This window comes from Hyalella azteca, unplaced genomic scaffold, assembly GCF_000764305.2.
Source record: "Hyalella azteca isolate HAZT.00-mixed unplaced genomic scaffold, Hazt_2.0.2 contig5890, whole genome shotgun sequence".
Taxonomy (NCBI): Eukaryota; Metazoa; Arthropoda; class Malacostraca; order Amphipoda; family Hyalellidae; genus Hyalella; species Hyalella azteca.
The window spans coordinates 228,740-245,180 of NW_025936068.1; the positions used below are offsets into that span (position 1 = coordinate 228,740).

Consider the following 16,441-nt stretch of genomic DNA (forward strand, 5'->3'; position numbering starts at 1 on the left):
CTCACATAAGATAACGGCTTGGCGCGCAACGTCTACAAGACCTAACAATAACATAGTGATGTCGGCGGTAAGGAGTAGGCCTGGTGTGGCCTGTTGCCGATTCTTGAAATTTTCGTACTTGTTCACAGAAGATCTAAAATCGTGTCATTTGACCGGATCTTTTCATGACTAACGATAGTTTGAAATAGCTACTAGACTAGACTTCCACCGGTTTCGATATGGTGCTAGGCATTTCAAGTCTGAACATATATTTTTCCATAGCTTTATCTAGTTTGTTCTTGAACTCGTTCATACTCGGAGCGCCAACGATGTAATCAGGGAGGCTGTTCTCCATGTCGGTGATTCCACATGTCCACAGACGACCTCAGCAAGCTGGAATTTGGGCAGCAAAAGTGGCAGATGCCATTCAACGTTGACAAATGCCACCAGCTGTCAGTAACCGAAGAAGAGGAATAGAGTGCCCACTACCTACTCGATCCAAGGACAGGCGCTGGAACAAATCTCCTGCGCCAAGTACCTCGTCGTTAAAATATCAAAAACTCTGCACTGGGGAATCACATCGAGGCAACTACAGCCATAGTCAACTGGACCTGCGCGTTTGCCTACCAAAATTTCAAAGGATGCCCAACAAAAGCCCACGTTCACTGCTACAAAGGCCTCGTACGATCGGTGCTGGAATAGACATCACCTGCCTGTGAGACGCATCAGGAGCACCTGAAGACCATCCTTGAGATGATGCAACGCGGAGCGGCCCGCAGAATCCTACGTGATTTTAGCCCCACATTCAATGCCACTGAGATGGTAGCCAGACTCAAGTTGGACTAGCTCCACCTGAGGAGAACGGCAGATAATGCATGCATACTGTAAAAAATGCTGCATCGCCTAGTCGATGTCCAACCTACTTCAGGATTCTGCCAACCAGTCACACGCGCAACGAAGGGGCAACAACTGAAGCTGCAGGTCCCACGCACCAGAACCGACGTCCACCTACACTCCTTCTTTCCTTCGGCCATCAGAATATGGAACTCCTCGAATGCCGGGGTCGTGGCAGCAGCATCGCTACCTGCCTTCCAATCAGCGGGTGCGCAGCCATACACGGCTGGCTGAGGGCGGACCATAACTGAAGCCTTTTTGTCACATTTTTTGTATCAAGACGTTCTCCAATGTCCTCATGTGCGTGCGCGCCACCGTTGATGGTGTTTTTCTTCAATTATGGAGCATCACTGTTTATATTATGAATGAGTATGGATGAGTCTGAACTAACAGCCCAGTCACGATGATTAGATATCTGAACAACTACCAACGTGAATTATATTGCATTATAAGCTCAGTTTTCAGCTCACTGAAGTCAGGATGCAGGTGCAATGAAATAGCTTTACTTTGTGAGGAAATATACACTCCACATGCAGCAGAATCTGGGGGCAGACTGACAATAGCCGTGACAGTAAATCACATGATTACCTCACTGTAAACATTGCCCAACGTAGCTCCGAATTCATTTGGAAGTTCCACACCCAATGCAATCTCCAAGTTCTCATGGATATATCATGTAATATCTACCCAAGGAGGAACAGTTAATCACCGGTACATGCACGCGCCGGCAAAAGGGACTAAAGGAGCGTCGAAAACTGGCAGCATATTGAACGGATTAGCATGAGCTTGATCTAATAACTATCTTAATTTGACCAAATTTTCCGAGAGTTTCGTACTGTTAAAAAATTAAATGACGTAAAATCTATAATACATTTTCCATCTCCGCATAATAAATATGTATTTATTATGTTATTATTTATACATAATTAATAATATATTCTCACAATTTATGCAGATCCGTTTATAATTGAAGGAGATATAACCGAGCAAGTTGCGCAAAATCATCGTTATTTAGTTTCAATAAAAAATGAAACAATTTGAAAATATATAAAATAATATACCCGCCGCTACATTAATAAAAACTGTGTAATAATGTGTATTTCATGCGAATCCGTTCCTAATTGAAGGATTTATGACTGGGCAAGTTGCGAAAAATTACGTTTTTGCGTTTCAAATTCGGTCTTCGCAGGCGAGTTCGCTGAAGTGTCGATTCGGTCGTACAAATCTGAAATAATTCATACATCGCCGTATTTCTAATAACTAATTATTTTCTGAATTTCAAGCTAATCTGTTTTTAATTGAAAATTTTTTAAGAAAAATTATTCGTTTTTATAACTATTAATTGTGATTCAACCTTATTAATAGACTTTTTACATAAAATTTCTCAACTTTTTTCATTCATGCATATGAAATGCGTAATACACTTTAAAGCCTGAAGAGTCAATTTATGCATGCACTGCATTTTATTTCACAATGTACTCTCTGTCTCTTTGTGTCTGTGTCATTGTACTTGTGTGTGTGTCTTAATTAGTTTTAACAACTATTCGGAAAATTGTACCTGACGCTACTTGCGCATGTGAATGGGGGCAGCCATCTAGGATTGTTCTCACCAACACCTTGCAACTCGTACAGGTCTTGCGTCGCCAGCATTTACCATTTTCAATTGCCTATTTCTAGGGGTTGGATGTGGCTTGTTTTTCTGAGCGCTTCGTTGCGCCGCCTGTCCTAAGGCCTTACGATGAATGTGATCTCGCGCTTGAAATCACATGACTTATGTTGAATGTCTTCTTGCTAATTTCAGTTATGTGTATACGAAAATCGCCAACTTGTTCCACCTTCGCTTGTGAAATATTGGGCTGACGAAACTTTTTGTATACCTTTTCAGATCGGAAAGTGCTGTGGAGTGTGGTATTCAATTTCAGGACATTTGTTAGAAAACATGAGTCGAAGGAAATACGATGATACTGGAGATTATGGTGAGCAAATTGTACATCCTAAGTACGAAATCTTATTTTTTAATGCTAATTAGGTACTGCTTAACCGGTTATGTAAGTCTTTCAATGATTCAAATATTCAGATTCAAGTAGAAAAAAGTAGTAAAAACTCGGTAAATTGCTGATTGCTCTAACAAAAATTTGTTCTGTTTACACAGGGAGAAGTGCTAGGCTAGCGCTAGGCTAACTGCAAATTTCCAAACTGGAATTTTAACCTGTTAGCTAGTTTGGAAAAATTCTGTCAAGTATTGAGTAGTGAGTAGGCCTACCTAGGTACTACCTAGGTACCTATTCAGATTTCAGATTCACCTGCAAAATGAATGTGTGAAGGGAGATCAAAATTAAAAATGAGTGTATGTTAGTAACAGGTAGGCTTGCTCTTAATTTGGAATATTGGACAGAATTTTCCAAACATTGGAGGGAGCTTCACAGGCAAAAACTGTTGTTGCATAGTAGACCATTTTCAAAGATTACAGGTGAAAAATGTGCTGTTTAGGTATATTAAGCTTATTCTACATTTAAAACATTATGCAATAGTAAAAAAGATAGGCAAAATTTACTGCATGCCAGAGCTTTTTAGTTCATTCACATATATCACAGGTGACTTGACTTCTTCCCAATTTTCCAGAATGGGTTGGCTGTTGGCCCAACATGACCTCTGAAGTTTGCACTTGCAGCATGTACAACTTTTAGTTATTTAAATCCATACTTCTGTCAAGTCAATTGGTTGTTAAAACATTCATTTAAAATATCAATATAATAACTACCTACCCATTCAAGATGTCATCAATGATCTTGTATATTGAGTTTATTATTCAACAATTTATTCTTTGTGCCATCTTATAATATTCAGGTACCTAATTCAATGTAATTGAATGCACCTGAGAAGTGCCTTATTTTGCTAGTACTTCCATATTTTTTAAATTTAAATTGTGTACTGTTTTATTGATGTTTATGTTTATCTCACCATCTTTATTGACATTTATTTGTCCAGCTGTCACATATTTTTAATAACTTGAAATTGTTCACAGATAATCGAGAGAGAAAACGGAGGCGCACTGATGCTGTCGAGATTGAAGACAGGCTGGAATCACTCATCATCCGAGTGGGAGAAAAGGTATTTCATTTCACTATATGCTTTATGCTTATCATAGTGGTATATAAATGAGTTTTTTGTTGACCTTCCCTACAAGTAAATAGGTAAATATCCCTCCCAATATATAAATCAGTGGTATATAAAACAAATTTTTTAGCTCAGGCAATTAAAAATGAACTGAGTCTAAAAAATACCTGGTTTGCCACTATGATTCTCCTCATTTAATTGTCACATACTTTCAGTTTAAGCATGGTATCACTGTAAGTACCGGTATAGTATTTGAACTAGTCATCCTTTCTTTTACTTATCAAATACACAGATTTTGGTCATTGTTTCAGTAAGATCAGATTTCAAGGCCTAAAATGTTATAAATATTACCAAGGGATTTTTTTAAGAACTATGTTAGCAGTTAGCCTTTTAGATCTACCTATTGCAAAGAATATAAATAAATGAGTATTGAAGGACAAATGTGTTGGCAAATGTTCTGATGACATAAATTTGATACAAGCCAAACAAATCCAAAATTTTATATATTTTTATCTCCCGCATATATCTGCCAATTGGTAATTTACATGACTGAATTCCAATTGTAGCTTTGAGAGTAGACATTTTCTGAGCTTGAGAAAGAGCTTCATGCACGGCAGTATTTGTTCCTCCACACTTGGCTTCTACTCAATTCTGTAGTTTTTAATTCAAAGGCAATTATTTAGGTGCACATGAAAAAAATTTGACATGTTGAACAAAGGACAACAAAAATCTAACTCAGTACTCACTGCAGTGAGTGATAGAGCGCATTTTCTTGTTGACAAAAACTTGAGGTCATGGACAGACAGACAGACAGACAGATGGACATGGCGAGCACAATAGTGCATTTTTTCCATAAATAAGAAAATGCGCTAAATAGACATTTATACAAATCAATATTGTTGAAGGATTTTAAAATTCATCTCAAATTAATTCAATTTCATATTGAAAATATTAGGAATCAATAAAAATTTGGACACTCAAATCCTTTGAAGTAGAATAAACATTTTTAGTAAATTTCTGCTGCAAAAAAACTGAAATTTGCCAATGTCGTCAAATAATGGACTCAATAATTATAATCAGTATTAAAAAAAGGAGAGATGTGCAAACTTTATATTACCTTATCCCTTTATGTGCTACCGACTTTACAATCCAGATACTTTATATAATTTAATGCTCAAATTTTTAGGGCTTCACTGAATGATTGATTAGCATCCACCATCCTCAATTGCATAACATTTTATTTTATAGTCCTGCTCATTTCTCCAAAGGCTTTCATATTGTGTTAAGAACTGTATCTCTATGTTTTTGAACAGTTGGAGCGATATCACCATTTATTATTTTTTCCAGAGTACTTCGTCCCTGGAGAGTAACCTTGAAGGACTGGCCAGTGTGCTGGAGGCGGACATCAATAACTACCGCAACAAAATCCTTAAAATCCTGAGTGAATGTGCTGTCAAAATGCCAGAAAAAACCACCATCTATACAACTTTGGTTGGGTTGCTCAATGCTAAGAATTACATTTTCGGAGGAGAGGTAAATCAGGAAGAAAATATAATGTTAAACTAGATTCAGTTAGTTATCCTTCATTGTCCCATTGATTCGTTTTGTTGTTGCTCTCTATGTTTATAGTTTTTTATGCAGTTATATACCACTCTGCAGAGAAAATTCATGAAGTTCATGTAAAGTTAAGATGTGTAACTGCATCTTGCTAACAAGTAACCTTTTCCTTTGTGGCAAACCAAAAAATAATCTGGAAACAAATAGATATTTTGGTCTATCCGTTTTTTGTTCATAATTCTACTCCCACAGAAGAAAATCATTACATTATATCTTTGTTTCAGTTTGTAGATCTGATGGCTCGCAAACTCAAGGACGCTCTCAAAAGCTGCATGTGGAAGACTGCTCGTTATGTGGTGCGCTTCTTTGCTGATCTTGTCAACTGCCACGTTATCTCAACCAACTCTCTGCTGCAGCTCTACCACTCATTCCTGGAGACTGCTCAGGAGGACAATGCACCACAAGGTAAAGAATTGGATCAGTACTCACTGCAGTGAGTGACAGCGCGCATTTTCTTGTGTATAAATCAAACGAGAAGTCACGGTCGGACGGACATGACGAGCACAATAGTGCCTTTTTTCCATAAATGAAAAAATGCGCTAAAAATACTCGAGAATCAACAAGAAATATTGGAACAACAGTGTTTAGTTGGCCCATTGACATAGGTTCTTAGCGTGATACAACACAAGGAATGAAAACGAATAATGCTCATGATATCTTGAATAGTACTTGTTAATTGTTTCTATTAAGTAAACTTGAGAAACTGCTGAAAATCTTGAACCATTGTTACTTGTTTCTAATAAGTGGACTTAGGTAACACATATAATTCCAGATTCCTAGCGTGAGAAGAACAGGGAACAGTAATGAATTGGGATAAGTTGATATAAAATCCTTATTAATTGTTTTTAATAAATAGATCAAAGTATGTGCTGAAAACTCTTCCAGTTGATAAATCTGCAACTAATTTCAATACCATTTCGTTATAATGTGGCCCTGAATGATTTGGTCTTAGTAAGTAAAGATAGGGCATTTAATTTATACTTTTTAAAATTGCTTTGTCAAGAATATTGCTTTGTTTTAGCATATTATGGATTAAAAGTTGTAATCTCTCTATGCAGTTCGGAGTGACACGTACATCTACGCTGTGCTGAGCTCGCTGCCTTGGGTTGGCCGTGAGCTTTATGAGAAGAAAGAACAAGATCTTGAGAAGCTACTGAAGCACATCGAGATCTACGTTAACAAACGAAGCTGTAAACACGTCGCGGGCCTGCGGGTATGGAGGTCTGACTCTCCTCACCCTCAAGAGGAATATTTGGACTGCCTTTGGGCTCAGATCTGCAAACTGCGCTCAGATAACTGGCAGGAGAAACACATTGCTAGGCCCTATGTGGCTTTTGATCAGGTTTGTTGCAGCACATGAAGTTGTATGAAATATTTTCTAGGTGTGATTTGTGACTAAATTTCAAGAAAAAAATTCAGTTTTAACTATTTTGTTGGAATTTATCATTTAATTTTTAATTCCATGGTATGGCGGTAAATTTTGCAGATAATTCTTTGATTTTCGCAATGCCGTCCTTAATGTTCTCAAAATTCTTTGATACTGTCTTCATTCTTGATCCTTTGTTATCTGGCTTGTGATAGTACCTATATTTATTTAAGGGACATTTTGCAAGCTTGTTCCATTTCGGTATTGATGATTCTTAAAATCAAATGAACAGTCTTCTGTATGATTCGAGCTAAGCATAGATAATTGACCAAATTTTCACAGGTGTTATGCGAGGCTTAAAATCAAAAGAACAGTTCTCGCCATAATTAAAGCTAGTCATTTACGTAGAGAACTGTGATCATAATTGAACTTAATTTTCACAGGTCCTGTGCGAGGCTCTGCAACACAACATCCCTGTCATCACGCCCCCGCCGCACAGCCCTGACAACACCTACCCCTTCCCGTGGGTGGTGTTCAGGCTATTTGCCTACACTGACTGCCCTGAGGGTCCCATCCTCCCAGGGGCGCACTCCATCGAACGTTACCTCATTGAGGAGCACCTCCACAACATCATCAAGCAGTTCCATCTTGAGAGAAAACAATGGTACGTATCATGCAAAATAATTATGGCAATGTTCCTGCAGTAACATAATGTGATGTTATTCTAGTGTGGTGAAGGTTCAGTTCAGCAAATTATCTAGGTTCATAAACAGAACAATGGATCCAGTTAACGTTATTGCACACATAACTATGTCATTCCAGCCTCGGAGAGATGAGATTTATTCACATCTATACGGCATCTGCCCCTTTCTTGCCCCTTCACTGTGCAAAATCGGCTAGACGTAAGAGTGTGCACGGCTTTGAAGCCTGCAATGACGCGAGCGTCTTCTCGTGTTCTTCTTACTTGCTTCTGTCTATAGTTTCAGAAGTAATAACTTCCTACTTCAACTGCTTTTAATCAATTGTTTTGTTAAACCTATTATTGCTGTCCTTAATTTTATAAGGGAAACCTCTCATTGATTGCTTAAATAATTAAAGTCTCTGAAAAATCTAGAATGACACAAGAACAACCCGAGCTTTTTAAAAACTGCATTAATAAAATTAATCAATTTCATTTTAGTGTTCCACATTTATTCACCAAAACAAATACCTACTACATGCAACCTACAAAAATTTGTTCCAATTGGATTTGTAGACAGAGTAGTTGCAGAAGTTATGTTCCTCTCTATATATAATGCAATTACTCGATTGTGTCTACTTTTGATGAAAAATTATTCAATTTTTTTATGCATTATTAAAGATTAACTAACAGTGCTTACAGTGCTCCAATCACCATTATAGAAAAAGTAGTTTCTTGCGGCTCGAACGGAAAGAACTTGAGTCAAGTTGGAAAAGTTTGTTGAATTTTAGCGGTATGTGTTGGGAATGTGGTGGCAATAACACAGTTCAATGATGAACTGCAATTACAATTGCAATTTTTCATTTGATTGCAACTCATGATGAAGTGCAATTGTTACTATCATGACTTGTTTGGTATAGAATTCGGTGTGTGAATGTAAGATTTGCTCTCAGTATTTTTAATTCACGTATTATTGCAGCGCCTCGTTCCTGCTGGACTTCCCACTGAAGCAGAAGATCCCCCTGGAGTACGTCATTGTTGAGGTCGTTCTGGCCGAGATGTTCCACTTGCCGGCGTCGCGCTACCTTCAGATCTGCTATGGGTCCCTGCTCATCGAGCTCTGCAAGCTCCAGCCCGCTACCATGCCGCAAGTCCTGGCCCAGGCAGTCGAGCTTCTCTTTGAACGCATTGATACAATGAACACTTGCTGCCATGATCGGTGAGTTGTTGAGGCAGTTTCTATTTAGTGAGATGGATTATAATTTCTATTGATAATGTAAACTGGTAAATCTTTGTTATTGGAAGGTAAATCTTTGTAAATGAAACAAATTGTTGGTAGTATTTGCTGACATCATGAAGCTATGCTGAAAGATCCTCTATTTTTGACAATAACATTTTATCTGACTATGTGTTATAAAAACATGGTTTTCTATGAAAGATTATTACACTTTCATCATTGCAATATACTATCTTCTGGAATATATTCGAAGTTAACACTGATTGATGAATATTGACGGAAAATTTTTATTCTATTCGACATAGTCAACACTTCAATTTCAACTACACTGCGCAATTACTTTGGGCTTATCTTTGATTGTTTAAACAGGTTTGTAAGTTGGTTCGCATACCACTTGAGCAACTTCCAATTCAAATGGTCGTGGGACGACTGGCTGCACGCTGCTAAATTGCCTGTGGATCATCCCAGGGCCAAGTTTGTGGTGGAGGTGCTGCAGCGCTGCATGAGGTTGGTACTGTCATGGGATTTGCATGCTGCCCTACAATGTTACTTATCTGTGAGTGTCATAGCTTATCAAATAGATCATCCTAAGCAATTACTGTTATTAGCACTATGCTCTTTGATTGAGGTTCAATGCTTTCCTTCTTGATGCATGGGAGACTGATGTTCATCAGTGATATTATCTTATTATTATAATAATTTTTGCTCATTATCTTTGATTAGACGGTAAAAGGTTTTATTTTGCAGGCTGTCGTACCATGATCGCATTGCTGAGGTGGTTCCTGAGCAGTTCGACTGCTTCGTTCCTGCCAAACCTAAAGTTATCTTTAGATACGATCCTGATCTTGGCGGTGAGTGAGCTCTCGAGAAATGAACTGTCTTTTCGACTATCCTGATCTTGGTTGTGAGTGAACTGTGGGAAAATCTGCCGGTCGTTGGAGAAAAATTCAATTGTGTTGCGGTTCCAGCTTAAAAAACGGCTCTTGACAGCATCTACAGTGGAAAGACAATTGATTGAAGATTTTACAGAGCATTTAATTTGAAACAAAAAAACGATTTGTTACTTTTCTTTAACTTATTAGTGACATATGCTTTTTGTAATTAATATTTGAGACGTTAGAAGCCCATCACTCACATTATTTTTTCTTAGCTTCTGGTTGATTTGTATCGTCATAAGGAGAATATACCGGAAGGGAGGGAACAGTGAACACGACTGCGATAGAACACGATGTATTCAACCAATGAAATCGCCCTGCTTTTAACTTTCTTGAGGACTTATGAATCGATGGCTGGAAAATATTCCTTTAATTTCTGACCCCTGTCTGGCCTTTGTTTTGAGGAGGCAAGAGGAAAGTTTCTTCGTGCTTCCCCGTGAATGAATTGCGTTTTTTGATATCCCTTTTTGCGTTCTAGTCATGGGCCTGTGACCCACTTGCTGACAAATCAATTTTAATTATCACAGTGTTTTAGTTTTTGTATTTGCAAGCAAAACATTTGTGGTGATGAGCAATAATCTATTGATGTCTTGTTGCTTCTCGCAACTAATGAATTCAGGTTTATAAATAATATACGTTTAAAAATTACTTTTTTAAAGACAACACTTCTAACGAATCCAATGTCTCCAATGTTAAAGATGTACAACGAATTTCTCATTTTATTTTCGAATATTAAAAAATTTGATTTTTCGATTTTTTCAAATTCAAAATTATTTGTTCTGTCAATTTATTCATGCATTGCCTCCGACTTCACACAAGTGTGCAAAATTTCAGATCAATTGGACAGGTAAAGTGTGTCAAATATCAGTTATAAGATTTGTAGCTGACGAAATAATTTTTTCAATTTTTTTAATATTGAAAAAAAAATTGTTTATTTTTAAAATCATTTATTTTGTCATTTGATTAATGCATTGTCTCCAACATTAAGCAGGTGTGCAAAATTTCAGATCAATAGGATTAGTAGAAGTGTGTCAAATTTCGATTACAAGATTTGTAGCAGAAAGACAGACAAACAAGAAGTGAAGTTAAAGAGAAGTGTTGTAATAATAAGGAAAGTTTTCCTGATCTGTTGTTTCAACTGACTTTGATTTGCAACCCTTATTTGATTTAGTTGCATATAATTCATTTTTAATTATTTAAATCACAATTGATATGCTTAGGTTACAGATGATTCATTTTCTAATATTTATGTTCCTATTCATTTGGATGATGATTTAATGAATTTAAGGTTAGTTGAAGTGACTTCAACCAAAAGAAATTGTTATCCAAGAAGTCAATCACTGTTCCAGTTGTTCTTTAATTCGAAGTACGTAGCATTGTATTTTAAGTCCGTCAAAAACTACCATTATCTTTGATGCTTATGAATCTCTATCTAAAAAAAATTATTTGAAATCCTATTCCAGATTTTATTGGACTGAAAATATCTCTCAATTCCTTGCGGTAATGATCCGAGTTTCTCTACTTTTATCAGTCTTTATGTATGCTAACTTAAGCCTAAACTTTTGAAAACTCTGCAGGTCGTATGTGTGGGAAATTCTGCACGCCACCATCCGCAAGATGTCGAAGCACGTGGCGCGTCTCCAGAAAGACATGCTTGATTCTCGCGACTCTCACCGACGCCGACGAAGCGGTGCCGAGACGCGACGTGCTTCTGACGAGTCAGAGTCAAACTCCGACAACTCCAGCGACGAGGACACTGCACGACCACGACCTACGGAGGAGGAGATCGAGCGCATGGAAGAGAAACTCGAAACTGCGCACACGGACCAAAAGAATCTCTTCTTGATCATCTTCCAGGTCTGTGCTACGACGCGATTGCTCTACTAGATCATTTACAAGTTTTTGGACGTGATTAACACTTATTATTTTGATATATAGGTGACTGAAACTGCCATTGCTTTCAAATTTATTATTGTAAAACTATAACTTCTTCAGTATTTTACGCGTCGCTGTGACTGTGACTTTTTCAAGGAAGTTTTATCAATAGAAGTTTCTGGATGTTGAAATAAGCAAATATGCATTTTTGACGAGGAAGCAGGCTTATTTGCTTCCTCTACTTAGAAAGACAATGCCAAGCAACTAAATAAGATATAGGTATACCTGTCAAGTATTATATGTACTACTTATAAACGTTTGAGTTCATGTAGTCAAATTATTTTACTGAATGAATAGTTGGTAACGTAAAGATTGTCAGTGCTCTTGATACAAAAACCCGGTTGCATTTTATACAAGTTAAAATATAAGTAATAATAGTAAGAACCCTAAATTTGTTTATTTGACTGTGACGTGCAGCGGTTCATCATGCTGCTGTCGGAGCACCTGTCGAAGTGCGACACCGAGCGAAGGGACTATGACACGCACTGGTATCGCTGGACCGTGGGGCGTCTGCAGCAGATCTTCATGCAGGTCAGTTAATTACAGGTCAAACCAGCAGTGCTCATTTTGACAGGTCTGAACACCGTCAAAATGCGACACCGAGCAAGAAATCGTCATGCTGTGCTGGTTAGTTATTTTTGCGATGCTCTCAAGCTTGTAATTACCTAAAACTAGTAATTCATGGAATATTACTTTTGATGTTCGGGTTTCTAATGAATGAATTTGTGTATGTGCAGCACAACAACCAAGTTGAGCGGTACGGGAAGACGCTGAATGAGCTGCTCTTCACTCCAGATCTGGACTCGCACATCCTGGACATCTTCAACCAGTTCATGTCACTCAGGGCTTAGGCTCGTACTTCATGACTTTGACGAGGGAAAAGTTGTAGGAAATTTTTCAATAATAAGGCTACATATGCACCGACCTTTTCAAAATTTCTATTTATTTAAACGCTCTGTTGTGCTTTGCCCTGTTTGGACCTGACTTGTGTCTATGTTATTTTAAAATCTCAGTTTAGGTCGATTAAAAACTGTCGATTTTCAACAAGATCCTGAATCTGTTTATTCCTAGTAATGTAAAGAACGTTAAAGTATTAAACGAACAATCTCGAATTTCGTTTTTTGTGCATTTTTGTCAAAAAACTATCAATATAGGAAGCAGATTCAAGTCACTGCGTCCATCAAGAATGTATATAAGAAGTATTTCTCCTTGCACTGATGACGAGAAAAAGAATATTTTCATCTCGTAAAATGTTTCTTTGTTTGATGAGGGAACCTTTGATTCCTTCAACCTCCTTTCTTCGCATGGTATATACTCCTTACGCACCCACGTTTATTACTGCAAAGTAATAATTTATGACAATTCATGAATAAAAACGAATGTGGTTGTAGCGATTGATAGTTTCTACCGTTAGATAATATGTCTTTATACCCCAAACCGCTCTAATGACTCTAATTCTATCTTTGCTCTTTATTAAATCGATTATTTCATGTGTACGATGTCGATTATAACAAAAACATAATACAAAGCAGCCATCTTATGAATTTCACATCCCGGAGCTCGTGGTTTTACATTGTGGGTCTTCGTAGTTATGTAATTATGTTGACATAAAGGCAGGATTTATCGCACTGTTCTTGTATCTGCCCCTCTAGTGCCGGGAGCATTTACTGGACGGCTTGGGGAAAGGTCTGTTGCTTTTAAAAAATCCGTTAGTCATTTCAAGATCCATACCCCAGCCTGTTACTTCTCAGCTATAAACCTACTTTTAGGTGATTAATCCTTTTTATTTTAAAGCATATTTCTGACGATACAACAGTTCTACCTATGACTACGCGGTTCGAAGAAATCAATTGTACTGATGCGCGAAAAAATGTTTCCTTCTGAACTTAGCACCTAGAACTTTACACGTTTACTCAATTTTGGTGTCGAAAAAGTGTATTCCTTGATACAGATCTTGTAACTATCACTTCTCTTGGTATGTTCTTCTCATTGTTTAAGATATACTATCACAGCTACCATGCTTTCGTTCAATTTCCTTCTGTATTTGTTGCTAACTTTGATATTTTTTACCAATTGACTATTAGGCACGGGTTTAATGACATGTTGAATTCACTGCGTTACTTAGGCAGTCGTCTCAAATGCCATTTATACAAGCAACATGGGCAAGTTTTAGGGAATGATTATGGCTTTTGCATTTATAATGTTTCAAGTGCCTAATAACAAGTGCTGTAGATCAAGAACGAGCATGTAGAGGGCAGTTTTATCTGTTAATGTGTAAATGTGAAAGAAGAAACCCTCTTCAGTTATAAGTTTATTCGTAAACTTGTTCTAATCAAGTTTCGTGCACAACAAGTTTTTGAGCTTAAATAATAACAATTACTCAATCTTCGACGCAAATCTTACGCTATTATCGATTTCGGTGACTTTACTGGAATTGCTGGATGAGCGAATCCAAGACATGGTCGGGACTTCGAGTGTCCAAAGCAGAAGCATCGAAACGTTGGCGCGGGGCTACCGCCTGTTGAGGTTGTTGCGGTTGAGCCTCGACCCTTGTACGGGTTCTGGCGACTCTGCTGGGCTGTGGAGGTTGAACCGGTTGAGGTGCCTGTGCCGCGAATGCTGTTTCATCTTCGTAATCTAACGCAATTTGTGGTTGGGGCGCCGCTTGCTGGGGTCTGCCTTGGGACTGTTGGCGGCGGTCATCCACTAGTCGCCGGTCGGAGAGGCTGGACAGCTGTCCTCTCTCATCGGGGTCACTGGGGCCCGCAATGTGAACGTACGGCACCTCCAAGTGACGGTAAAGGTCGTAATTGCTCAAGTCAACGTAATTCTTACCGGTTGTTTCATCAATGAGAGTTGGAGGGGCTGGGGAAACGACGCTATCACCTTGGATTTCGGTTCCGCGCTCGCCGGCCGAGTACCAACGAGTCTCGCGTTCACCTTGGTCATTGATATACGAGAAATTACCGAGCACAGTTCCGTTGGAGAAACGAACTTCGTATTTGCTGGATCCATCAGCTCCCATGTAATCGTAAATGAAGGCTCCAGTGGCAGGGTCAGTTCTGAAGGGAAATTATAAATGAGTTACGAACGAAAATAACTCGTATTAAACAATTTGCGATAGTGACATTATTTACCACCAGCTCAATTGAAATAGAGAATTTATTCAGGTAAGAAATGAACAAAGCATGTGTCATTCCTCAAATTCAATTCTTAGTTTTCCTTTCCAACAGGCACCAGACGTTAAAATAACATAAAATAAACGTATTTTTTTAACGAAATCAACAGGTTTTCAACGTTATTTGCATGGAGAGTTATCACTCACCGGCGAGAATCTTTCAGAATTGGAATGTACGTCGTGGTAGACACGTCATCAGCGAGCAGTCGACCCTGGTAGAAAAATTGCAGTATTTTAACGCGTTTTGAGAGCAAGAAAACTTAAACGCATGTGTGAGGGTTTAAAGTGTGGACTCATTAGTTAAGCATTGAAGTGTTAACGTGTAAATACGCCTCTGAATTTGAAAATTTGCATTTTAATGATGTAAGTCACTTAACCCACCCTTGTATTCATGTGATGAAGCCATTCATGTTACTCATTGATGAATTTCATAAGAGGTACTAGATCATAGACTCCTGCGTCTCGAAATAATTTTCTCGAAATGAACCGGGACAGACGAAACGAGACGAGAAAATTCCGGGAAAAAAATAACGGGACAGAGGGTAAAATTTGTCCCGGAATAAACGTATGAACCGAGACAAGACTTCTGTCCCGGACTTTAAAACTTGTGATAGATCAGCCCTCCATCGCAGTTTGTGTGTAATATTTCTGGGTATAAAGTATAAACAAATGTTTTCCCGACTTTTAAGAAACAATAAACGAAGCTCGCATGATATAATGACACGCTTCCAACGAAAATTAAGCTATAGAATAAATAAAGTTGACAATGATACGTATTCCTTCACGAAAATTTGTTCTTGTGTAATTTGATGCGTGTAGGGGATACTATAATACGTCTCTCACCCCTTGCGGTTGCCGCGGCTGTGGCGCTGGCTGAGCAGGTCTCGCAGGCTGCGCCTCTCTGGCCTCCGCCTCTGACCGCGACCGAGGGCGGCTGGCTACTACTGTCGGCTGGGGAGAAATGCAAGGATTAACGCAAATTTGGTATTCAATTTTTTCATCTGTAAATTTCGTTTTTAAAATAGGGTTTTTAGTGAGATTCCTTAGCATGATATATTCCATTGCCGAAATATACAAAATGTTCTCAACGCTTGAAGAAGAAATTCACAAAGTATTATCAACGACAAATGGTGTTGAAAGCAATTGAAAACTTGAAGTAATTTCAACAATAGCCGCCCCTAGATGGTTGAAATCTATAGTAATATTCATAAGGGTAACACAACCAAATGAATAAACAATTTCTGTTAACATGCGTAATCTGTTAACATGCAAATAGTGTTACCCGTACGGTTAACAGGCGTATTGGGTAAACCGTAATCTGTTAACATGCGGACTGTGTTAGCCGTACGGTTTAACAGGCATATTTGATTAATCGTAATCTGTTACGGTTAACCGTAACATTTGATTAACCGTAATATTTGATTAACCGTAATACATATGCAGACTGTGTTAGCCGTACGGTTAACAGGCATATTTGATTAACCGTAATCTGTTAACATGCGGA

The 16,441-nt window shown here is 38.2% G+C and overlaps 2 protein-coding genes across 2 annotated transcripts; one reads left to right on the forward strand and one right to left on the reverse strand.

The window, feature by feature from the left end:
• Positions 1-2,576: 2,576 nt before the first annotated feature.
• Positions 2,577-13,775, forward strand: LOC108676358 (nuclear cap-binding protein subunit 1). Its single transcript, XM_018164424.2, has 12 exons — positions 2,577-2,849; positions 3,899-3,984; positions 5,338-5,523; positions 5,832-6,012; positions 6,666-6,949; positions 7,417-7,637; positions 8,632-8,871; positions 9,259-9,396; positions 9,637-9,744; positions 11,402-11,681; positions 12,177-12,290; positions 12,497-13,775. Exons 1-12 carry the CDS (start codon positions 2,813-2,815, stop codon positions 12,608-12,610), a joined length of 1,989 nt encoding a protein of 662 aa, XP_018019913.1. The 5' UTR covers positions 2,577-2,812; the 3' UTR covers positions 12,611-13,775.
• Positions 13,776-14,057: 282 nt separating this feature from the next.
• On the reverse strand, positions 14,058-16,014 carry LOC108676351. Its single transcript, XM_018164417.1, has 3 exons — positions 15,781-16,014; positions 15,085-15,149; positions 14,058-14,821 (listed from the first exon to the last, which is right to left on the reverse strand). The coding sequence occupies exons 1-3, from the start codon at positions 15,997-15,999 to the stop codon at positions 14,185-14,187; spliced, it is 921 nt and encodes a 306-aa protein (XP_018019906.1). The 5' UTR covers positions 16,000-16,014; the 3' UTR covers positions 14,058-14,184.
• Positions 16,015-16,441: the final 427 nt, after the last annotated feature.

Bases quoted from the DNA above. Each gene is read 5' to 3' on its own strand.
- LOC108676358 (XM_018164424.2), top strand. From the start codon at position 2,813: ATGAGTCGAAGGAAATACGATGATACTGGAGATTATG. The intron at 5,524-5,831 runs GTAAATCAGGAA...TCTTTGTTTCAG, and splicing joins ATTACATTTTCGGAGGAGAG to TTTGTAGATCTGATGGCTCG. The intron at 11,682-12,176 runs GTCTGTGCTACG...TGTGACGTGCAG, and splicing joins TCTTCTTGATCATCTTCCAG to CGGTTCATCATGCTGCTGTC.
- LOC108676351 (XM_018164417.1), bottom strand. From the start codon at position 15,999: ATGGAATATATCATGCTAAGGAATCTCACTAAAAACCCTATTTTAAAA. The intron at 15,150-15,780 runs GTGAGAGACGTA...TTTTTCTACCAG, and splicing joins AGCCGCGGCAACCGCAAGGG to GGTCGACTGCTCGCTGATGA. The intron at 14,822-15,084 runs GTGAGTGATAAC...ATTTCCCTTCAG, and splicing joins ATTCTGAAAGATTCTCGCCG to AACTGACCCTGCCACTGGAG.